This window comes from Sus scrofa, chromosome 7, assembly GCF_000003025.6.
Source record: "Sus scrofa isolate TJ Tabasco breed Duroc chromosome 7, Sscrofa11.1, whole genome shotgun sequence".
NCBI classification, from domain to species: domain Eukaryota; kingdom Metazoa; phylum Chordata; class Mammalia; order Artiodactyla; family Suidae; genus Sus; species Sus scrofa.
The window spans coordinates 3265361-3289719 of record NC_010449.5 but is presented as its reverse complement, the minus strand read 5'-3'; the positions used below and the strand labels follow the sequence as shown (position 1 = coordinate 3289719).

Below are 24359 nucleotides of genomic sequence, written 5' to 3'. Positions count from 1 at the left end.
ATATCATATACTATCACTTATATCTGGAATCTAATATACTGCACAAATGAACCTTTCCACAGAAAAGTAAATTATGGACATGGAGAACAGATTTGTGGTTGCCAAGGGGGAGGGGGAGGGAGTGGGATGGACAGGGAATTTGGGGTTAAGAGATGCAAATGATTGCCTTTGGAGTGGATAAGCAATGAGATCCTGCTGCGTAGCACTGGGAACTATATCTAGTCACTTACGATGGAGCCTGATCATGTGAGAAAAGAAATGGGTACATGTCTGTGTAACTGGGTCACCTTGCTGCACAGCAGAAAACTGACAGAACACTGTAAAACAGCTATAATGGAAAAAAAATTTAAAAATAAAAATCATTATTAAGAAAAATAAATAAATAAAGCCAACATTTGCCTGAAATACAGAAGCTATAATTCCACTGCTGTTTCGAAAGCTGAGACTCTTAATTCTTGGCCATGGGCATCAGAGGCGTCGGAAAAATCACATACGGCAGAAATGGCCTTTTATAAGGAAAACGCTGCCTGCAAACTCTCACCTCCATGAACAGGTTTGAAAGCTGTTCAAATACAATAATATTAAGAATAATAAGACCAAGTCCAAGACTATATTCAGAGACATGCAGGTCCTCTGGGGCCCTGGGAACGCTCTTGTACCACAGACAGAGTCTAGCACACTGTATACTTGTTTAAATATCTGCTGGTGCCCAGAGAGACCGAAGGGGCTGGGGGACTAAGCAGGGGAAGGGGGGTTAAAAAGGAATGAAAAATAACAAAGCAGGAGAAACAGAATCCTAGTCATTAGAGAAGGAAGGCTACCCCGCCTCTTCAGAACCCCGAGGCACCTGCCTGGGAGGCAGCGTCTAAACCTCGCGCACGGGAGACCACTGAGGACAGAAAGGCGTGGCAGGACATGAATGAGAGGGGGGCCCTAAGGCAATGCTCTGCGTGGCCTGACTACGGGGAACTCGGGTGATCGCAAATCTTTCTGTAAAGCTGCCGGAGCTAGAACGCTCTCCCGACAAGGCCGGACGCCCTCCCAGCCAGCCCCGCCTGGACAATGGCCTCAACAGCACCGTCCATCTCACTGAAGTCCAGTGTTAACCGGACTACATCACTGCTGAAAATATCACAATTCCTTTCTTTCACCACGAAAGTGAAGAGAAGCCGGCTAGGAGAGCACATTGTGCCAGCAATCTCTATCTGTAACCAGCTTCATGATTACATTATACCATTTAATATGAAACACTCCAAACCAAGAGACAGAAATAGAAAAGAGCAAACAGCCAGGCACCCACTCTCTGGTTGTATCGAACCATAACATTGTGTCATATTTAACGTGGTATCTTCTTTGCTGTAGTAGAATACTGTGAACCCGCTGGAAGGCCTTTGGGCACCTCCTCCCTAATGCCATCCTCGGCCTCCTAGAAAAAGACAGTAGCGTGAAGTCACTGGAGTCCTTTTAAAAATGAATGTATGTAAAGAATATATGGGATTATTTCGTGGTTTCTTAATATTACATCAACTGTGCACTTGAAAATGCAGCAGTCAAGATATTCTCAACGAACTGATCAAACAGAGAAGCAGAGGCTCAATAAATTATAATAAAAATCCTTTTAAACACATGTTTGAGATCTCACTTAAGAAGGGGAATTCCAGGAGTTCCCGTCGTGGCTCAGTGGTTGATGAATCCGACTAGGAACCATGAGGTTTCAGGTTCAATCCCTGGTCTCGCTCAGTGGGTTAAGGATCCAGCGTTGCCGTGAGCTGTGGTGTAGGTCGCAGATGCCACTCGGATCCCACGTTGCTGAGGCTCTGGCGTAAGCCAGAGGCTATAGCTCCGATTAGACCCCTAGCCTGAGAACCTCCATATGCTGTGGGTGCAGCCCAAGAAAAAAAAAAAAGAAGGGGAAATCCAGCGGGATGAATACATAGCAATGAGTAAGAGCGGTAGGTGACGGTTCAAGTTCCAGCCAGGGGGACGTTACCTGAGACGACTCTAGAAGGCCAAGATTTTGTCCTAGAGCTGATTTTGCTGTATCTCTGTCAACACTTATAAATGTCAGACTTTCTTTTTTTTTTTTAACATATGGAGAATGACAAAGGATAGCTCAGGTGGTCTTCGTTTGCTTTTCCTGCCAACTAAGCGGGCGAGCATCCTCCACACATGCACAGGTCATTCCATCGGCTCCCCCCACGCTCCCTCGCGCTCTCGTAGGGCCGAGTTCTGCTTGTGTATCTGGAGCTCTTATACACCTGAGCGTTTATTTGATGTATCGCTAGGCACCTATTAAAAGGGCTAAAATTAAAATAACTGACCACATCACATGCTGTTGAAGATGAAGAGCACGTGGAATTTTCATCCACAAACGGGCAGACTGTTAAATGGATAAACACCTCAGGAAACCGCTTAGCGGTGTCTTAGAAAATCAAAATTCACCTGCCACGGGATCTAACCATTGCCCTCCTCGGTATTTACCAAGGAGACGACGTGAAAGCAAACGTCCAAAGACTTGTGCACGAATCGGCACAGAATCTTTACTTGTCACAGCAAGACACTGGAGACGACCCAAATGCCCATCGATGGATGAGCGGATAATCAAACTGCAGAAGGAAGGGCTGCTTATCAGTGAAAAGGAATGACCTACGAGACTCGCTGCGACATGGACGGATCTCAGAGGAAGTACACCAAGCAAAACAAGCCAGAAAAATAAAAAGAGAGTACACATTACAGGATTCCATTTATGCAAATCTAGAAGGTGCAGTAAAGGAGAAGGACAGAAAGTGGATCGCTGGCTGCCTGGGGCGAGCAGAGGCAGGACGGGCAAGAAGCAGAGATTACCAGCCAGGAGGAGACTCTAGAGGGGGATTAGCTTGATTCTGCCAGCGGTTTCATGGATGGACACATACCTCAACATTTACACAACTACGTAAATACGCTGTTTATCGTATGTCAATTCGGCAGACTGTATACTTTTAGTATGTGTGGCTGAATTTATGTTGATTATACCTCAATATAAAGATATTCTTTTACTTATTAATTTTTCTTTTTTTTTACGGCTACACCCAGGGCACATGGAGGTTCCCAGGCTAGGGGTCACATCAGAGCTACAGCTGCCAGCCTACACCCCCGCCACAGCAATGTGGGATCTGATCCGCATCTGCGACCTACACCACAGCTCATGGCAACACTGGATCCTTAACCCACTGAGCGAGGCCAGGGATCGAACCCACAACCTCATGGTTTCCAGTAGGATTCGTTTCCACTGCACCACAACGGGAATGCGCTAGAGGTGTTCTTTTAAAAAGCTCCCAAGAACAAGAGAATAAAAGAGAATCCTAAGCATGCAGAGCTTCTGTCTTCTAAACATTTTTTAAATATAGGTGACAACTACAGAAAAATCTCTTAACCTTCCCTTTATATTTTACTAAAAACAAAATATTATCTCAAGTTAGAAATAGGTGGAGCGGGAGGGGGACGTTACGGACAAAAAACATTTCTTGGAGAAATAATGGAAAGCAAGTGACTAAAGTGAAAATCCCAGGTCTTAAAAATATTGTTCTTCCTCCAGGAAACTGACTATTAATATTTTCTGTTGTAATCAGTATGGCAAAATGGGCCCACTCACATGGGTACAAACCTTGCCCCACCCATCAGGCCTGATCCAACAATAATGCAGTAACACCAATCAGCCTGTTCAAGGCCTCCCCATTGGTGATACCGATATCTCAACCCACAATCACTCTTATCAAAGGCTGTCATCATTTTTCTTTCTCTAGCCAACTCCATTTTTATATCCTCTTGCTCCTCAAGTGGAATGAAATGCGAAATCCGTAAGTTCTACCTCACTAAGGAAGGACCTAAACCACTGAGCCATAGCTTAGACCAAAAACTCTAGACATCAGTAGGCATAAGGATTTCAGGAAGAGAGTAACTTGACTATTTAAGCCCCCAAAGGCAAAGCCATTTAGCACCTACCTTCTCCAAAAAGATGTGTCACAAGCCCAGTAAGTGTTTGCTTGAGGTCAAACTCTACGAGCTTTGTGGCCTCCATGGTGTGTGTCTCCTGTTTATGGGCAGAGCGAGAACTTTGTTCAAAAAGCTGCAGGTTTTCTCCATCCTTTACGCCAGCAAACAGCTGTAAACCAAGAGGAGTAATTTAAATAAATAAAAAGTTTCCTGATCAGTCTATATCAAAAACATAAGGTGGAAATAAAACCTGGAAGCCTGGCGGTCAATGAACATTTTGAAATTAGCATTCATGTGGTACCAACCTTTCGTGAAATGCCACGCTACCTGTAACGGCGAGTCCTCGGGAAACTAAAGAACACCCTTCTGATCTTTGCTGATCTCTTGGTTTCCTTTTTCACTAACCTTAGACATCTCACAAAAGAGAGTATCCTCCATGTTAGTGGAAATACCCCTGAACCAGCTTTTCACTGTCCACAAGGGGTCCTGAGACGAGGTAAGAAAGTACAGTCTGGGAACAAAATCCTATGAAGCCCCCCCAGGGTGGAAGCAGGCAGGACTTTGTCCCCCTGTAATTCCAAAGAACAAGGCCTGAAAAGCGTTTCTGCCATTTACTACCCAATAAACTCCAAAAAGTGATATGGGAGGTAAGCCTCCGGCACTGACTGTAAAGTGAGAATAAGAACACTAAATTCAGAGACTTAGTGATAATTACATAAAAGAATGCATGAAAAGCATGGAGTCACTGGCACACGGCAACGGCTAAATCCATTTCCTCACTGTCATTACAATCGGCATTACTAATCACAACTGTGATTAGTCAGAAGCTGCGTCACCACTAAAATAAAGTATCCCCCGTTTTAACAACAAAGCAGGTCTCCACTTGCTAAGAGACTGACGCAAGATGGAGAAATGACCAAATCAATTTGTCACCCTTGCCACCCAAAGTCCCAGGAGGATGAAAGTAAAACATTTTTAATAAAAGAATGAAACAATTGCTGTTTCAAAGTAATAATGGGCTGGATAATCAGAAGCAAATCTGCTAATACATCTGTTAAAAAATACAAAAATTCCTAAATGCATTGAAAAAGTAACACGAGAGAGAGGATTTACTCAATAAAACCCTGGAGGAAGCATAAAGCAGAGAAAAATACTGAGACTGCCTGCCCATCCAGGGTTCCAACTGGCCACTGAACGCTGGTTGTGACAGTTGTCATGCAAAGGAGGCCACAGTGGAAACCCACGGGGTCTAACCAGGGTGGGATGCTGGATAAATGCTCTGAAGGATGTATTCTCATGCTAAGAATGAATACCAAAGTGACTGGTTCTTGTACAGACTTCCAGGCAGGTGTCACCTTACCTGGGCAACAGAAAAAACTTTAGGCTGTGCAAATGGACTATGGCAAGCCCAGAGGGCTCACTCCTCTAAGTGCTCACTCAGCAAAATCAAACACAAATCTTGTCAGGAAAAGATTCTACTATCCAAAGTCTCAAATTATGCCTACAAAAGCTAAGGCAGATGCAGCTGCCAAAGTCTATGTCTTCCAATATCTCCTCTAAAAATAACTCAGAACAACAAAAACAGAAAATAAACTTACGAAACACCATGCTCTCAGAAGGAAACAGAGTGCCCAAACCTGAAAATAATTGTATGTAAAAAGGAAGGAAGGAAGAAAAAAAGGGGGGAAGCAAGGAAAGCTAACTGCCAGAGAGAATGAGAGAGAGAGTGCTCTCTGTTTTTTCTTTGGTGTAATTAAGGACAAGCTGGGGAAAACTTAGGGGAAGAGAGAAGAAGGGAGCTAGTGAGAAGTAGATCAGGACCAGAAAGAATTAAGTATGAAAATCCTAAGAGTCTCCTAGTAGAGCAGGGACTGTGGAAAAGGGACTCAAACACATGAATCTGAAGCAACAGTTTTTCAAAAGGCACGGTTACAATGGAAGAGAAGGGGTAAAAAACTATAAAAGATATTTGTTGGCCATTGGGGAGGGAGGAAAAAAAGAAGCAAAAGGAAATTTGAGGTTTCACAAGACAAAACCACCCTAAAAAATTAGAAGACTTACAAAACAATTCAACTACCACTAAAAATAAATAAATAAATTTTAAAAATAAAATGAAAAATTCCACTAAAGACTGCATTTCACTACACTAATAGAAGAGGGCACCAGAGAAGTACGAAATATCGAAACAACCAAAAATCCACAAAAAGGAAACAGAAAGTAATTCAATGAAACTATAGAAAATTATTGCCAAACAGTTTTAAAAAGGATTCAACAAGAGCTCAACTGATGAAAATCTAACCCTCTTCCCCAAAAAGAGAAAATCAAAAAGCAGAAGAAGAATGTAAGAGGATACTTGAAAACTAAATTAAATCTGCTCAAACAAGCATTTGGGGGTACAAACAATTGGTTGAGTCAGAAACACAAATATTAAGAACGAAAATAAATGAAAACCAAAAAAATTCAGAAAGGAATTGACAGGAAAGAAATAGACGAAAGAAGGAAGAAACTGAAGTCTAAATTACAAGGTAGACAAGGAGTAATGGAGTCAGTGGGGACTGAAGGAGAAGAATTGAAGAAAAGCAGTTAATCAACCCGGGGAAAGACGAGGAGATAAGGAAAGAAGAAACTGGTGGAAACGGGAGGCAGGCAAAGAAGCAACAACACTTACAGAATGGGAGCCAACGACAGAGGGAAGCCAAGCAGTGAAGCAGAACGATCAGGCCACAGGTACAATGAGCGCCTGCGAAAAGGAACCTGGGGGAAACAAAGACGAGCCCTCCTAGTCGACCTATTAGACTTCAGAGATGAAAAGAAAAAAATCCTCAAGACCCCCAGGCAAAAAGAGCAAATGACTTAGAAAGGCAAAGCCACTGGACTAGCATCAGACTCTTCACAAAGACACATACCAAACAAAGCCACATTTTCAAACAACTCATTTTTAAAAAGTATGGACCAAGAATTTTATATCCAGCAACACTGGTCATTGAGTACCAAGTCTATAGAAAAAGCTTTAAACATACAATATCAGGAATTTCAAATTAATGAGCTCTTTATGAAGAATCCACCAAAGCATGAGCTTTATTCAAGCAACAGAAAACGGAAAATTTAAATGAAGAAAAAAAACCAAAAAACTGATGGATAACATATTAGTACAGAAAACTATAGATGTGAGACTAAAACGAGGCCAGGGATTAAGTTGGAAGATGAAAATATAATGATTATATGTCATAACAAGAGTAAAAGAACGTAACAAAAAAAAAAAAAAAAAAAAAAAGGAAGATGAGAGAGTGAAAGTACAATAAACCTCACAGGCTTAAGGGCCAAAAACTCAATAGAAAAATGGGAAAAACAGGAGTTCCCGTCGTGGCGCAGTGGTTAACGAATCCGACTAGGAACCATGAGGTTGCGGGTTCGGTCCCTGCCCTTGCTCAGCGGGTTAGGGATCCGGCGTTGCCGTGAGCTGTGGTGTAGGTTGCAGATGCGGCTCGGATCCAGTGTTGCTGTGGCTCTGGCGTAGGCCAGTGGCTACAGCTCCGATTGGACCCCTAGCCTGGGAACCTCCATATGCCCCGGGAGCAGCCCTAGAAAAGGCAAAAAGACAAAAAAAAAAAAAAAAAAGCAAAGAGAGAGAGGTTAAATAAACCAAGGTCTATCCCTACAATGGAGTACTTAGAAAACACAGTAAAGAGAAGACCGTCTCTCCAACAAGATACGTAATGACTCCAAGATACACTGTCACTCGAGAAAAGCCAAGTGCAAAAAAGTATACATTACACACTATTTTATAAAAAAAATATACTATGATAGGCGTTCCCATCATGGCTCAGTGGTTGATGAACCCTACTGGTATCCATAAGGACGGGGGTTTGATCCCTGGCCTCGCTCAGTGGGTTAAGGATCCGAAGTTGCAGAGAGCTGTGGTGTAGGTTGTGGACATGGCTCAAATCCAGAGATACTGTGGCTGTGGTGTAGGCTGGCAGCTGTAGCTCTGATTCGACCCCTAGCCTGGGAACTTCCATAGGCCGTGGGTGTGGCCATTGAAAAAGAAAAAAGGAAAGAAAGAAAGAAAGTTAAAATTTACTACGATACTTTTCCTATAAGAAAAGAGGGAAAAGAATAAAATACTGATGAATCTGCTCATTTGTATAAAACAAAAATAAACACCACGGGAATGATTAATCTGAACTGGAAGAGATAAATTGCCTACTAGAAAGTGGGTAGACAGTGCAGAACGAAAAGGACTGGAGAGCACTGGAGCTGCTGGATGAGGTCGGGGATCAGCTGGGCCGACGCCAACTAAGGAAATGAACCCCAGCGAAGAGAAGACCCAGAGAGGCTAAGAGGACCTGGCCCTTTCGTCACCATGCTGGGACTAAGCCATGCCCCCCACCCCCGATTCCAGGGCTCTAAAGTGGCTGCCTCTCACGTAGCTTTCTGTTTGAGAGCCACCCACGGGTGATAAAATTAAATTAGATTTCCATTAACTGCGCACAATAGGCTGTGTCATTTGTTTTTCCACTCGGATTTCTTCTATTTCTCTGACATTTTCTTAAGAGTCCTTGCACAAACCTTAATGACCCAGAATGCAAATCCCACCCCAACCAGAACTGCTTACAGAAGCCAGGGCCAAGGGTGCACAAATGAGAAAAGAACAGGTGCGAGAAGTTTAATTCTAATCAGGCTTAAGATAAAAATGGATGGCCGAAGTCAATTACATTTAAAATTGAGAACGCCAAAAGGATTTTTCCAAATGGCCCGGATTTTAAATACACGTTCTAGAAGCGTATAAAAAGGCAAATGGTCAGAAGAATAACATACATCCAAGCAAAATCCCCAAGGATAAATGGGGCTTGGATGACAGCAGCATTTCCAGCAGTTATTTAGGGCTGGTCTGTGGTTCCCAAAGCAGTCATTTTCCTACTCAGCCATTTAAAAGATCCACTGGTCACTTGTTTAATCTGCAGAGCCCACGTATTAACGTACTAAAGCTACACACACCCCCTGCCTCTCTCAGTTCTCGTCCGGATGCCAGGATCCTGCAGCGAATTTGCCGCTGCTGCTGCTGCTGGCACCACTACAGGCTAACGGTTATTGATTGCTTACTGTATTTGGACCCTACTGGGAGCTTACCTTACTTACTCGATGGATTCACTTAATCCTCACCATCCTATTATTTCCCCGCTTGTCATATAAGAAACGTGAGGCTTAGAGGAGGTAGGTCACTTGCCAGTGTTACACAGGAAGTGATGAAGCCTGAATTCAAACCGAAATCAGACTCACAACCCCATCTTCCAGGCTCCACCGTTACTTCCATGACAGCACATTACATGCATCTTTTCGGCTTCAGATGCACGAGTGGATTAAGAACTGGACAGAGACGTTCCCTTGTGGTATAGCGGGTTAAGGACCTGGTGTTACCGCAACAATGGCATGGGTTCGATCCCTGGCCTGGGAACTTCCACGCACCGAGGGTGTGGCCAAAAGGCCAAAAAATAAAGTTGAAAAAAACTGGACAGAAAACATGAGCGGAGAGGAACGGCAGTGGTTTCGCACACTGATGCTGGTGTAGGCACCCTCTGTGAAACGGGCGGTTATCTCAAATCACTATTACTGCACAGGGTCCAGTAAACCCCTCAAATACTGGTAATTAAGGTTTGCCTTTTGACTGCGTTAGTATGTGCACCTGCATCCCTATGGCGAGATCTTTGAGGAGGACGGCTCTGGAGCCAGGCTGATGAGCTGCGGCCGTGTCCCACAGCAGGGCTGCGCGGCGGCGGCGGCCACACAGAGTCCAGAGCACCCGCGGGTGTCGGGAGGCTGGTACCCCTCCGGCCCCCTCCCCAAACCAGTGCTTCAGACAGATGACGGCAGCCCGGTCCTCCTCATCCAAGGAAGGACGGGAACCAAAAGTGAACAGCAGGACGGTTCTCGGACATCAACCCTACAAATGTTTTCTCAGGTCAGTCTCCCAAAGCAACAGAAATAAAAGCAAAAATAAACCAAAAATAGACCTCATCAAACTGAGGAGCTTTCGCACAGAAAAGGAAACCATCAAAAAAAAAAAAAAAAAAAAAAAAAAGGAAAAACTGAGCAGCAGGATGAATGAAGGAAAGAAATGCTTTGAGACTTGTCCAATAAGTAATCCTGACGCCGGCTGAGAAAGAGGAAGACACAGTGCCCAAGCCCCAAAGTGGCTCAGAAGAAACGCCCACCGAGGGAAAAGACATGGGTTCCTGATGTTGTCGTATTCATTTTACAAAACTCTGAGGAAATAGTCAAAATAAAACCTGGCTTCGAGTAGCCCCTGTGTGGCTGGGTAACGGGCAAGGTCCCCCAAGGACACCCGCCAAGGCGGTGAAGGCACTGGCTGCAAGAGCACGTGTTCATGGCATCCTCTGGGGACCTCAACACGGATGAAATCATTTGACCTTTCCTGCCAGAGGCAGGTTTGGGACTGACCGGATGTCACAGAGAAAGGAAAAATCAGGCAAATTGGCTCATTTTCTTTCTTTTTTTTTTTTTTTTTTCTGCTTGTCAGGGCCTCACCTGCACCATATGGAAATTCCCAGGCTAGAGGTCCGATCGGAGCTGCAGCTGCCGGCCTACACCACAGCCACAGCAACACAGGATCTGAGACACGTCTGAGACCTACACCACAGCTCACGGCCACGCCGGATCCCTAACCCCCTGGGCGAGGCCAGGGATGGACCCACATCCTCATCGATACTAGTTCGGTTCGGGTTCAGTACCACTGAGCTACTCGGGGAACTCCAGGCTCATTTTCTGAATAACCTCCGCAAACTAAGGAAGCAGTGGAACAGAAAAGTGGCAGCAGCAACAAGACAACATTCAGAAAAGGTGACTGAGAAACAGATACAACAGCTTCCATGACAAAGCATGTCTGCATTTTAACATTAAAACAAATATCATAAAATAAAATAAAATAAAATAAAACAAATACCAGGGAGTTCCTGTTGTGGCACAGGACACTAGTCAGAAACACTGACTAGTATCCATGAGAATACGGGTTTGATCCCTGGCCTCTCTCAGCGGGTTAAGGATCCAGCATTGCTGTGAGCTGGGGTGTAGGTCACAGACAGGGCTCAGATCCCAACTTGCTATGGCTGTGGTGTAGGCTGGCAGCTACTGCTCCGATTCGACCCCTAGCCTGGGAACTTCCATATGCTGTGGGAGTGGCCCTAAAAAGACAAAAAAGACAAAAACAAAAAACAAAAACAAAAAAAGCTAAAGGTGACTGCAACAGCCTTTGAAATTTTAACCAGCTGGTCATCAGCCCCCACCTGACCACTAGTCTGTTCCGAAGTGGCTCTTTGCCTGAGGTAATACAGCAATAGTCTAAAGCCTCAGGAAACGGACCTGAAAGCACCTTATCTGCATCTGTACAACGTCAAATGCAAGTGCAGGAAACCAGAGTAGTGAGGGGATCACCCAAAGTCACTTAATGGGAAAATATCTCGGGGACACAGGCAAACAAAAGACTTTAAGTACCCAGGGTGAATTCGAGCTACAGGAACTGATGTTTTAATGAAGGGGGGGGGGGGAGGCAGAGAAGGAGGAGGAAGAGGAGGAAGAGGAGGAATAGGAAGAGGAGGAAGAGGAGTTTTAAAAGCTCTGCAACAGCACCCAAAGGGCATTGCAGTCTCCACTGATTAAATAGACTTTTTATCTCCAGTCTTCCCTGCTTCACTCCACAGGCCACCTACAGATTTTTTTTTAAAATGCCCATCTGACTATATCCCTCTTATACTTAAAAATTACTGGAGTTCCCGTCATGGCTCAGTGGTTAACGAATCTGACTAGGAACCATGAGGTTGCAGATTCAATCCCTGGCCTCGCTCGGTGGGTTAAGGATCTGGCGTTGCCATGAGCTGTGGTGTAGGTCGCGGATGAGTCTTGGATCCTGCATTGCTGTGGCTCTGGCGTAGGCTGGCGGCTACAACTCCAATTAGACCCCTAGCCTGGGAACTTCCATATGCCACGGGTATGGCCCTAGAAAAGGCAAAAAAAAAATACAAAAAAAAAAAAAAAAAATTACTAACAACTCCTCATTCTTTGTAAAGCTCAAATCCTACAAAGCTGCAAAGGTCCCTTCACGAGTCCATTCCTCATCACTCCTCTGCGCTCCACATGACCCACAGCACATACTCCAGGGATTCATCACATCCTGGTGTCTTCAGGCCCTCAAATCTGCTACTCTCACCGCCTGGAACACGGAGCCCCTCCCTGCCTGGGTAACTGCAAATCCTCCTTAAAATGTTTTGGTAAGCTGTCATTATTATCCCATCAATAAGGATTTCCTCTTTCTGTGCCTCGGCCTCTCTTTCACGGTGCTGGAAGTGCTGTGTAGACCTAGTTTAATTGCTAGACCCAGACGCAATGGCACTCAGTCAGGATCTTATCTGACAACAATCCTGTTTGGGATGAGATTCCTAAGGACACATGGCTTCCAATCTACACCCAATTCATCTCGGCTCAAACCTGTCACTGAGCAGATCACCTCCAAGCCCCACGGACCAGCCTTCACGTGGAGAGTGACATAAAGCTGGGAACGCTGGTGAATATGGCCTCATCCAACCGGCAGGCCCACTGCTTATTAATTCTTGGTTCACAGCCTGAGAAATAAGTAAGGATCGTGTCCAAAAATAAACACATTCAGGTCTCTGACCACAGCACCTCCCGGGCCTCTGTGTCCCCGGAGTGCAGCAAGAAAATCCAATTATGGTATTCATATCCAACTAAAGCATTTCAGCAAATATGAAGTATTCAAATCACTTTGGAGGAAGGATTGGGATGTCTTAGTGAGAAGGACAGAAATATTAAAGGGATAGCAGGCTCATCCAAGTGGATTTCAGATGCTAATTTCCAGAGTTTTTAATTCCTTTAAACCACCGGGCCCTCCATGAGATCTGCTGCTCATTATTTGGGAAGACGCATGTCTGAAAGGGCTCAGTTCAACACAGCTCTGTCCTGGGGTCTCTGTGGGAAGTCCGTTCTTGTTTTAGCTAATTGATATTGAGTCAGAGTTGTCATTCCCTGGATTTCTGATGACACAGCACAGGCCAATTAATCAGGCTGCAAAGCTGAGCACAGGGCAGGGTGCGCTGAAGCTGTGTGCGGGGAGATCGGACTGCATCTCCCTGCTGCCCAGCTCGCTTCCTCTCGCTGCCAGGAGACTGGTGCGGGGCAGTGATGGGGGAGATGGGAAACTGCCACCTTCTGCAGCCTAAGATGATGCGAAAACACCTCGGGGCTTGAAAAGCCACCTCTGCCAGGCAGTTGAACAAGGCAGTGCTGCCTAGGGTGCTTTGCAAGTTGAGAGGCTCAAGTTCCAAGTGGCCACACCCCAGGGTCTCCAGCTAAGCCTTCTCGAGAGCCCCCAGGTACGCAAATGCCCACAGGTCCTCGTGGGACAGCACGGGCCTTCCAAATCTCCCCTCACGCAAGCCTCCTGAGTGAAACCCAGACTAATGGATCTCAGCAGCTGTTCAGTTCCCGGAAGATACACCCTCTCAGGAAGGCAGGCCAGGAAGACGCTGGGCAGGCGAGCGTCCAAGCCTCCAAGGGGCTATTCCCTGGCACGGGGCGATGCCCTGAGTGCCATCAGGGACCTCTGCGTCCTGGGCATTTTGGAGATCCGGTCAGTTGTTTGGTTGCTTTTATTAACTCTGACCTATCCTGAGCATATTTTCAGCACTCTTCTTCTCTTCCAGGTTCTCACGGGGGGGGCGGGGGGGTGCCAGTGGGAGAAGGATGTAGATTAATATTCTGCCAAGCCCCCGCCTCTCCAGAGAAAACATCAGACACTTCAGCACGTCAGGCACGAAAGCTGCACACAAACTACATGCGATGAGATGTCGGGAGGCGGCGAGAGCAAAACCCCAGAACGGCACCAACAAAGCACACTGCCCTGGCGAGCACGGGCCTCCTGACAACCGCCCTGCCACCTCACCCACTCCGCGGCCGACGTTAAAATCGGGGTCTCCCGTCTCCCTCTTCCTAGGCTGTGAGGACAGATGAAACAGAGGGACTGTCTTTTCCTCCTCAGTCAGCGAGACAGCTCGTTCGTGATGTCAGTGGGTGAAATACAACAGGACCAAGCAAGGCTCCATCTAAACTCCATCGCCTACTGTCACGGAAGACGGCAGAAGAGACATGTTACTGACCAGGCCGCAGAAAAGACAGTGGTGGCTTTAAAAAAAAAAAAAACACATCAGACCTAAAAAGTAGAACCTACGAGATCACTGATTCATGCCGCAGGCACAGGACACATAACCAGCAGTAAGAGCGGGCATCTATATTTAAATAAAAGTGAGTGGGGGGAGGGGACCCTTGCTGAGCCCTCGCGTCCTCAGGCCTCTGTCCCGTCTCCCATCGCACTCAGGAGTGGTCCCCGTGTTAACCACGGAAACGGGGGCTTCAAGCGGCTAAAGACTCCTCGCAGGTCTCAGAGGGACGTGCAAAGCCAGGATCTGACTCCCCTAAGCTGGCGTCACTTCCAGAATGACAGGTACTGCTACGAAAACATTTTCCACAGGTGATGCCGAGGCCCCCAGGGGGGTTCCAAGAGCCAGCAGCCCACGAGGTCAAGTCCTTTACTCGATCCTGACAGGTGCGAAGGGCACTTACACTTTCACGTATAAACAACAGCTACCAGCTAGGAAGGGACTCAGGGGTCTGCGGGTTTCTAAAATGGGGCGCCCACGGGACAAAGCTGAGGAGAGGCCGGAGCTGACTGGGGACTCTGGCTGCTCCCCTTCGGAGTCTGGCTGCCCAGGACCGTGATGGCTGGTGGCCTGTGTCCACTTAACTGGGTCCCCAGGTACATGGTTAAACACCATTTATGGATGCGTCTAAGACAGAGTGTCCGGAGGAGGTGAACACTTGAACCAGCTAACTGGAGGCGCCAGTGTGCCCCCCAGTATCAGCGGGCTTCATCCCAGCCCTTGAAGCCTGAACAGATAGCAACGAAGGCTGAGAAAGAAGGCTTTCCCTCTGCCTGCCTGCCTGCCTGCCACGAGCTGGGCACAGGCCTCCTCCTGCCTCAGATTTGGGCTCAGACTCAAACTCTACCCCTGGCTCTCCCTGGTCTGGACTCTTCAGGCTCCATGAGCATGTGAGCGGCTTCCGTATAATAAATTTCTTGATATGAATCTCTCTCTCTCTGTATCCACACACACACACACAAATATACATATAAATATATGTACAGACCCTCTGTGTATGCATGTGTGTATATACACATATCCTTGTGTACACACACACACCCCCATCCATACACTGTATTGGTTCTGTTTCTCTAGAGAGTCCGGATTCATACAAACGGAACACACCACAAAGCTCCCACAGCCCTGGAACACACGGGAGAAGCTGGAATCGCCACAATTCACAAGGAGGAAACTATCGCTGGATCTCCAACGACGCCGTGGGCCGGCTGAGGATCTGAGCACGGGGAGAGCCTTTCAATCGCAAACCGTTAAAACTGTCTCGTTATGGACGAACGTATGGGCGGTTACTTGACAAACACTGCGGCATGCACGGATGCACCACGGAATCAACGGCGAACGGCCAGATGTTAAAATCCTCATGAAGACGCCCAGTTCACACAGGCATCACTTAGGCCACTTCGGCCAGAGCGGAGGGATACCGCGTCCACTCGGTCCCAGGGCCAACCTCCCCAGAGCGAGACGCGGGGTTGCCGTCAGAGTCCTCGCACTGAAAGGTGAGAGTGGGGACAACTCAACTGCGGACTCGTCCACCTCTTCTAAGAGTCCACGTCCTGAAAACATTGACCAGTGTCACGCGGGAGACAACGGCCCAATTCCCCCTCAACAGCAGCCTCTCACTCAAGAGCCTTATGGCGAGAAAGCCATTCTTTCTGTTTGTCTGAGATAAACCCCTGCCTGCGTCACCTCGCGGTCGTGAGCCTTAAACAGCACCTACAACAAATTACGGAACCTCGGCAGGGAGCGGGCCGCCCGGAGGCAGCTTTTCTTGGATGTGCGGTGAGATGCGATGCTCCCCAGACACCGCTCCCTCCGGCCAGCTCAGTGCCCGACCAGCTGCCTCCACGCAGAACCCCTGCCATTTTTTGGATCTGGAGCGATCACGACGGCGCCAGGGCAGGGGCCCTCAGAACCTGCTCCTGGGCGTCCCCCCGACACGCTCTACCCACCCTGTTCTCAACAGCCTCTGACTTGACTCCAGACGCCAAGTCATGCCAACGGCTACACCTGCTTGTTCCTGGGCTGGGCAGCACACCCTGCCTTCCTCCGGCCACTGACACCCTCACCAGGCACAATCCTGGCTGGCAGGCAGTGTGTGCCAAGGGGAGCATTACAGAGAAGGCACAGAGAAGACAGAACGGCCAAGAGAATGGAGAACAGGTTTGCCCAATTTACTGGGCACTTGCAACGTGGAGCCTGAGCCAGTGCCCTGACATGGAGGGCTCATTTCACCATCTAATCCAGGTGCCTAGAATATACCCCCTTAAACTACGGGCAAAGTGTGTGTGTGTTTATGGGTCCAAATCTCGCATCAGATCCTCAAATGGTGAAAAAACAGGTAGAAACCACACTGTCCCGATGAAATGCTGGCAGTAAAATCTCTACAAAGCTGAAAAACAGCCTTGTGCTTAGACAAGGTGTCTAGTTTAAAACCCTATTTTATCTTTCAAATTCACTCACATTAACAAGTTTACAACTTCACCAAGACCTACCCCAGGCTGTGTCATGAGGATGCCATTAGCCAGCAGATCCCAGAGCAAAGCCTCAGAAAGAGGCCACGGAAAGTACCCAACAAAGGGCAGGCTTTCAGCTAAACGGCAGGTGTAACCTTTTTCATCCAAGCAGCCCAGATTCAGGAATCTGAAATACGGTCCAGTGGGATTTGAGGGTCACAGGCCTCAGGGCTTTTTGAAGCTGGATGGTAAGAAAACTCCCCCAGGTGTTCCTGTTGTGGCTCGCAGGGTTACCAACCCAACTAGCATCCATGAGGATGTGGGTTCGATCCCTGGTCTTGCTCCCCATGGCTATAAGCTGTGGTGCAGATCAAAGACGCTGCTCAGATCTCGTGTTGCTGTGGTGTAGGCCGGCAGCTACAGCTCCAATTCGACCCCTAGCCTGGGAACCCTCCACATATGTAGGTGTGGAAAGAAAGAGAGAGAAAGGGAAGAAGGAAGGAAGAGAAAGAAAACTCCCTCGTCACCACCCTCCCCCGTACCGTCCAAGCTGAAAACACGAAATTCCACCACCCTCCACACAACAGTGTCCATCACGTGCACCAGGCCGAGAAACGTGGTCCCCAGCAGGTGCGCGGTCTGCTGTGAAAGGGCGGAACAGCACCGTGGAAGCACCTCTGCTGCTCTCACACAGCCCTGGAGCTAATACAGAATCTACCGGCACGGCAATGATGCAGGCTCGGGAAAAACTAGGGCGGCCCCCTTGGCTCGAGGGAGACTGTGTGTGGTGGCCCTTTTCTGGAAGAACGAGATGCAGGCGATTTCCATCTGCTTTTCCCCAGATGCTGTGATGCTTCAGGAACACCAGCTCTTGCCCTTCAAACCATCCTCTGTCCTTCAACACTCCAGGGCCTAAGGACCAGGAACCAGAGGGTCTCCCCACCACCTAAACGATATTCCAAAATCTTGAGGTAGGACAAGAGCGGACGTGTGTGCCTCCCTAAACGTGGCCTTCCCAACAACCCACTTATCGGGTCAGTAACAGCCTATCGCCCTGCAGCCTTCTAGACACTCAGGAAAGGGGGCAGGCTCACCGTGCCGGCTCCCAGTTCACTGCCTCTCAATCCTTCATCGGCTGCTCCGTGAAAACTGAGCTGGGCCCTTGAAACATGTGTCCTCTGCAGCTGGCACAGCGTCAGGAGAGGCTGCTGGGGAGACATAGGAGGGGATTCTGCAGGACCCCGTGCTCTGTGCCAGGCAGGACAAGCAGCACTCAGCTCCCAGGGCTCGAGCAGTGGCCCCTGCCTCCCCCCACCCCCTGCACCCCCACAGGGTCACGGCACAGCGCTTCTTGCAAGGCACCTCCCCAAACAGCTTCCCCGGGCACCTCAGAAAGCAGATTTCCAGCAGTTCCCTCGGCATGAAACCACTACCACCTCAGTACCACCCAGGGAGCCACAGCTGCGGGGGGGTCTCCTCCCTGGGGGCTCAGCCTCTGTCAGGGCCGGCAGCAGCTCTGTGTCTGTTAGCTCTGCTCGCAAGAGTCCTCGACAGCCCCTCAGCACCCAATTCTCTGTGTTGCCCCTAATTCGTCAGGCGATTAAGCTTCCCCCAGTGGAGTCACGGGCAGCATCTGCCTAGCGATCCAGCCCTGGCTGATGCACCTGCTCCTCGGGAAGGCTGGGCCTGAGAAACAGCTCTGAGAGGAGGCTCAATAGACAAATGGCCACTCAGGTCACACGGCCAGCTCCCGTCTTCTGCAGGGTGGATGCCGGCAGGTGGAGAGGCATCTGAGTGCCGTGTTCACCGTCAGGCACCCTCCACGGGGTCTTGCGTGAGACACGGCACCAGGAAGGAAGAGTAAGCTCTAAGGAACTGACGCACCAGATGGAGAAGCCGGATACGCACGCACCAGCAGCTCAAGGCAGTGAGTGTTGACGGCTCCATGGGGCCACAGGAATACACCACGGGTCAGGGACCGGCCTCCAGCTGAGAGGCCTCTCGCATCTACTGCGTCACAAGCAAGAACGGATAATCTGCCAAGGCCCTGTGCCACAGAGACTGGACTGTCTCTAAGCAGGTCTCCAAAGCCCTCTGTCCCCCAGTAACCCGGGGCGCCCAGGCCAGCGCACCGTGGCTCCTGGCCGTGACCAGCTGCCTCTGGCTTCACTGTCAAGAGACGAACCTAAGGAAACATTTGGATAGAGGAAAAGGATTTTAAAAAGGAAAAGCCATTTCGGTGTAAGTGTCTCTGAGGGGGGAGACCCTCCTAAAAGATTTTAAAGAAGAGATTAGGGAAACGTGGTGGCTAGAATCTATCGAGGCCAAGGAAAAATGCCTGCAATAAAGCCCCTCCATACGAGGCTATTAAGGAAACCCAATAACCACACGGTGGAGACTAAAACCTGTCATTCGCCAAAAGACAGAAAGTGATTTGGGGCAGAAGGCAAGAATAAAGGGCCTCCCCCGGCTCGGCGCAAGAGAAACAGTGGGGAGCTGGGGAAAAGCAGCCCAAGAACAGCAGGCTTCTAATGAACCATCTGTGAAGTGGGAGAGAGTATCAAAGAGAGGAAAATGAAATTTTCTAGTGATAAATGACAGTGGTTTTCGAACAAGATGAACCACCATGGGGCTACGGGGGTTGCCGGAAATGAAGACCGTCCACTCCGCCAGGACGGGGTTATAACGGGAAAGCACACAGCGCCCCGAGAGCCCCTTGCTGCACCCCAAGGAGGGGAAACGGGGGGTGACAGTGAGTACTTTGAAGGGGGGAGGGATGGGACACGACCTTGACACAGACGTCGTGATGAACGAGTGCCTTGGGAACTGGTGTGGTCAAAATTCCCTCAAAGGCTTATTGCTCTGTCCACCTTCACCCGTCTCTTCTAAGAAAACATGCCCCCTGTTTCTGTGTGATATTCATGAATTATACATTAGCTAGAAAATATTTACAGCTTCTCCATTAATATAAGGACATCTTCAATTATTAAGACCTAAAGTTTGACAGACCAGAAAAAAATTTCAAAAAATTCAGAGTTCCCGTCATGGCTCAGTGGCTAATGAATCTGACCAGGAACCATGAAGTTTTGGGTTCGATCCCTGGCCTTGTTCAGTGGGTTAAGGATCCAGCATTGCCGTGAGCCATGGTGTAGGTCACAGATGCAGCTTGGATCCTGTGTAGAGCTGTGGCTCTGGCGAAGGCCGGCGGCTACAGCTCCGATTAGACCCCTAGCCTGGGAAACCTCCATATGCCGCTGGTGCGGCCATAGAAAAGGCAAAAAAACAAAAAAAAATTTTTTTTTCAAAAAATTCAAGGGACTCGGAAAAGGCTGGCAATGATTTCTTTTGCCAAGAACAGGCAAGTTTTTAAAATACTATCACCATCACTGCATAAAAGAGAAATATTTTGACACTCGAGAAAGTAACAAAGGGAGTTCCCTGGTAGTTCATTTGGTTAAGGATCCAGTGTTGTCCCCGCTGCGGCTCAGGTCGCTGCTGTGATGCGTGTTCCATCCTTGGCCCAGGAACTTCTGCACCCTGTGGGTGCAGCCAAAGACAGAAGAAAGAAAGAGAGAAAGAAAAAGAAAGAAGGAAGGAAGGAAGGAACGAACTAGGAAAGAAAGAAAGGGAAACACATCAGAACAAGGAGGGGCCTTTAAAATGAATAAAAGGAGCTTTCTAAGACTCATTAACATTGCTCCTAAATTTTATTTATTTATTTATTTATTTATTTTTGTCTTTTGTCTTTTCTAGGGCTACACCCGCAGCGTATGGATGGTTCCCAGGCGAGGGGCTGAATCGGAGCTGCAGCTGTCAGTCTACACCACAGCCACAGTGTCGCCAGATCCAAGCCACACCTGTGACCTACACCACAGCTCACGGCAATGCCGGATCTTTAACCCACTGAGCGAGGCCAGGAATGGAACCTGCAACCTCATGGTTCCTAGTCAGATTTGTTTCTGCTGCGCCACAAAGGGAACTCCAACATTGCTCCTAAATTTTAAATTTGCCTGTAAGATCAACAAAAACTTTGTGATAAACCAGGACTGTTAATGCACAAGTTTGAGAACAACTGGCCAAGAGGACAAGGAAAAGACAGACACATTCTTAAGATTCAAAGAAAAAGAAAGAAAAGAAGAAGCATTGAGGATTTTTTTTTTTACAATAATGAAGACAGCTAAGCGGGAAGAAAGGCTCAAATTGCACACATGTGTGGAACAGAAAGACCCTGGGCAGGAGTTCCTGCTGCGACACGGTGGGTTAAGAGTCTGACTACAGCAGCTCAGGTCGCTGCTGGCCTACACCACAGCCACAGCAACACCAGATCCGAGCTGCATCTACAACCTACGCCACAGCTCACGGCAATGCTGGATTCTTAACCCACTGCGAGAGACCAGGGATTGAACCCGCAACCTCATGGTTCCTAGTCGGATTCGTTTCCGCTGCACCACCGCAGGTGTGTGCTTCTTAATTAACATACTGAAATCAGTAAACAGGAAAGGTTTGTATGGGCTCCCTCTGGTGGGTCCGGCAAACACACAGAATCTGCTCTTCTTTGCAAAATAAATGTCTCAATAAATGTTTTGGATAAATTTCCTTTTGAAGCTATCCAACAGTGGTTTTCAAAATTTTTAGCCTCAGAACTCCAGTGCTCCGAGAAACTAGTAACATCCTCATCGTTGTCGAGCAATGCCCATCCCTGCCCCCCGCGGCATCTCTGTCTTGATCTGGTGTTTATCGGTCCCATGTATTCCTTTATACCTGTGAAAAAGTACGTGTGTGTGTGTGTGTGTTTGTGTGTGTGTGTGTGTGTGTGTGTGTAGAGAGAGAAGAAAGAGTTGGAACAAGCTGAAGTAAACACACAGTGAGGGCACACATTGGGCAGATTTTGAAATATCTATAAAAAAGACACCCTAGCTTAGTATCTCTCATAATTTCTCTCCATATTGTATGAAAACCTCAACCATACTGACATATGACCTCAGTTTATTTGTGTTACTTGCTATAAAGTCCTCAAGCTACAACTGGAGCCCATTGTCTTTTTTTTTTTTTTAATAAGTTAAAAGAATAATGCCAGATCACAGTGCATACAATTTAAAAAAAAAAGGAAGGAAGTTCCCGTCATGGCTCAGTGGTTAACAAACCCGACTGGGACCCATGAGGACGTGGGTACCATCCCTGGCCCAGCTCGGTGGGATAAGGATCCGGCATCACCGGGAGCTGTGGTGTTGGATCCCAAGTGGCTGTGGCCGTGCTGTAGGCCAGCAGCTGTAGCTCTGATTTGACCCCTAGCCTGGGAACCTCCATATGCCACAGGTGCAGCCCTAAAAAGACAAAAGACAAAAAAAAAAAAAAAAAGGAAATTATCAAACAACTCCACAAAGTGATGGCAACTAGACACACTCCCCACAGAAGGATGTAAGATTCGAGGGTCTTCGAGACACTGGGCATTGTCGGGATTATCAAGTTTTGCTAATCCAGTGGGTTAGCAGTAATAACTGGTTGCCTGAGTTTGCATTTTCCTGTTTACGGATAAAGCCGATCCTTGTCTACTGGCCAATCATTCCGCTTGTGTCAGTTGGCTCTTTGCCCACGTTTTTTTCTTAAAAAAAAAAAAAAAATACACACGATTCACATTAAGAAGTGTATATAACTTTAAACAGGAATGAAAGCGCATCCCTGTGTGCTCACCGCCCATGTCCATTTTCAGAAAATAGTACCAAAAACGGTGCAGCGCCCTTCAGCCCGCTACCCAGTCAGAATCTCCAGCCACTCCTTGCAGAATAAACCACAAAGCTTAAGGTTTAAATTATTCCCTTGCTTTCTAAAGCTGTTCCATATATGCATGAACCCCTCGATAATATATTGGTTAGTTCTGCCCATTTTTTAAACTTTACATAAATGTCAGCACACAGTATAAGCTTTCATCACTTTCTTTGCCTTATGCTTCTTTCTATATTCATTCATGCTGATGTATTTGGTTCTGGTTTATTCATTTTCACAGACACGTGACACACATACCATCGTATAAATATACACAATTGACTTATCTGTTCTGCTCTTGGTAGAAATATGAGTTGTTCCCATGTTTGGCTAATACTGATCGTGCTATGAACACGCTCATCTCTCTGCAGGATACACACTCAAGAACACATCGCAACTGTACCCTGGGCGTGGGATTCAGGTGAGGGTTTTACACCTGCCCGAAAGCTCCACGTATTGGCCCACACTGAGGACTTCAGATTTTTCCCTAGTGGATTCTCTCTATCATACTGAGAGCTTTATATTTATATATAGTTTTTTAAAATTATTTTTAAAGTAGAGTTGATTTACAATGTTTTTTGTTGTTATTGGTTTTTTTGTTTTGTCTTTTGTCCTTTTAGGGCCACACCCGCAGCATATGGAGGTTCGCAGGCTAGGGGTCTAATCAAAGCTGTTGCTACTGGTCTACACCACAGCCAGAGCAATGCAGGATCCGAGCCACGTCTGCCCCCTACACCACAGCTCATGGCAACGCCGGATCCTTAACCCACTGAGCGAGGCCAGGGATCGAACCTGCAACCTCATGGTTCCTAGCTGGATTCGTTTCCACGGAGCCACGATGGGAACTCCTTAAAAATTATTTTTAAAGGAGAATTGATTTACAGTGTTATTTATATATAGTTATATGCCCGGCAGATACCTCCACCCAGCCTACTGCTTGTGTTAGCTTCATTTAAGAATTCTTTTATTTGCCATAAGTTTTCCTTAAGGTAGTCAACTTTAAAAAAAATTTTTTCCATTAAAAATTTTTCTTGTTTAGGAATTCTCGATTTAAGGCACTCTATTCTAGGAGTTCCCGTTGTGGCTCAGTGGGTTACGAACCCGCCTAGTATCCATGAGGATGCAGGTTGGATCCCTGCCTCACTCAGTGGGTTAAGAACCCAGCATTGCCGGGAGCGGCAGCATAGGTTGCAGACAGGTCACAGATCCAGTGTTGCTGGGGTTGTGGTGTAGGCCGGCAGCTGCAGCTGAGATTCAACCCCTAGCAAATGGGAACTACCATTTGCCACAGGTGCAGAACTAAAAAAAAAAAAAGGTACTCTATTCTACCCACAAAGTGCTAACAACAATCCCGTATGCTTTCTTCCTTAAGTTTTAAAGACACCCTTTCGCAAGCGGATTAGGAAGAGATCCGGCCCTGAATTACGCATTTGCTGTGAGGGACAGAGCAGCCGTCTTCTCCTATGGAGACACCTGTCTCCGAGCGAGTCACGTGGAATCCATCATCTCTCCACCGCCTGGACATTACGTCCACTTGACAATGATCATAAACTCCCAAATATGTGTAGAGGCTTGCAGAGTTCTCTGGGTCAACCTGTGCCGTTACAAGACCATCCCAACAACGAAGGCATATGCTCCCTCTCGCTGCTGCCCTGAAAACCTGTCCTCGCGATGGGTAAACAAGCTCTTCCTATAATCTTGAAAGTCAGTCCTCCAAGTTCTCCAAAACACGCAATAGACATTTTTACTAGATGTACCCTGAATTTACAAGTGGATTTGGGGGAAGCTGCCGTCTTCATGATACTATTTTACCATCAATGAATCTACAAACACAGGATCTCGGGCCTTTTCCCCTTTTTCTTTTTTTTTTCTTTCCCCCCCTTTTTTTTTTTTGTCTTACTAGGGCCGCACCCACAGCATATGGTGG

General features: G+C 47.4%; 1 protein-coding gene across 1 annotated transcript in view; it reads right to left on the bottom strand.

The window, feature by feature from the left end:
* FARS2 (phenylalanyl-tRNA synthetase 2, mitochondrial) overlaps nucleotides 1-24359 on the bottom strand; it is a 363981-nt gene that overhangs the window by 267694 nt on the left and 71928 nt on the right. The window contains 1 exon segment of the mRNA XM_021100131.1: nucleotides 3982-4141. Within this exon segment, the coding sequence (XP_020955790.1) occupies nucleotides 3982-4141 (160 nt within the window).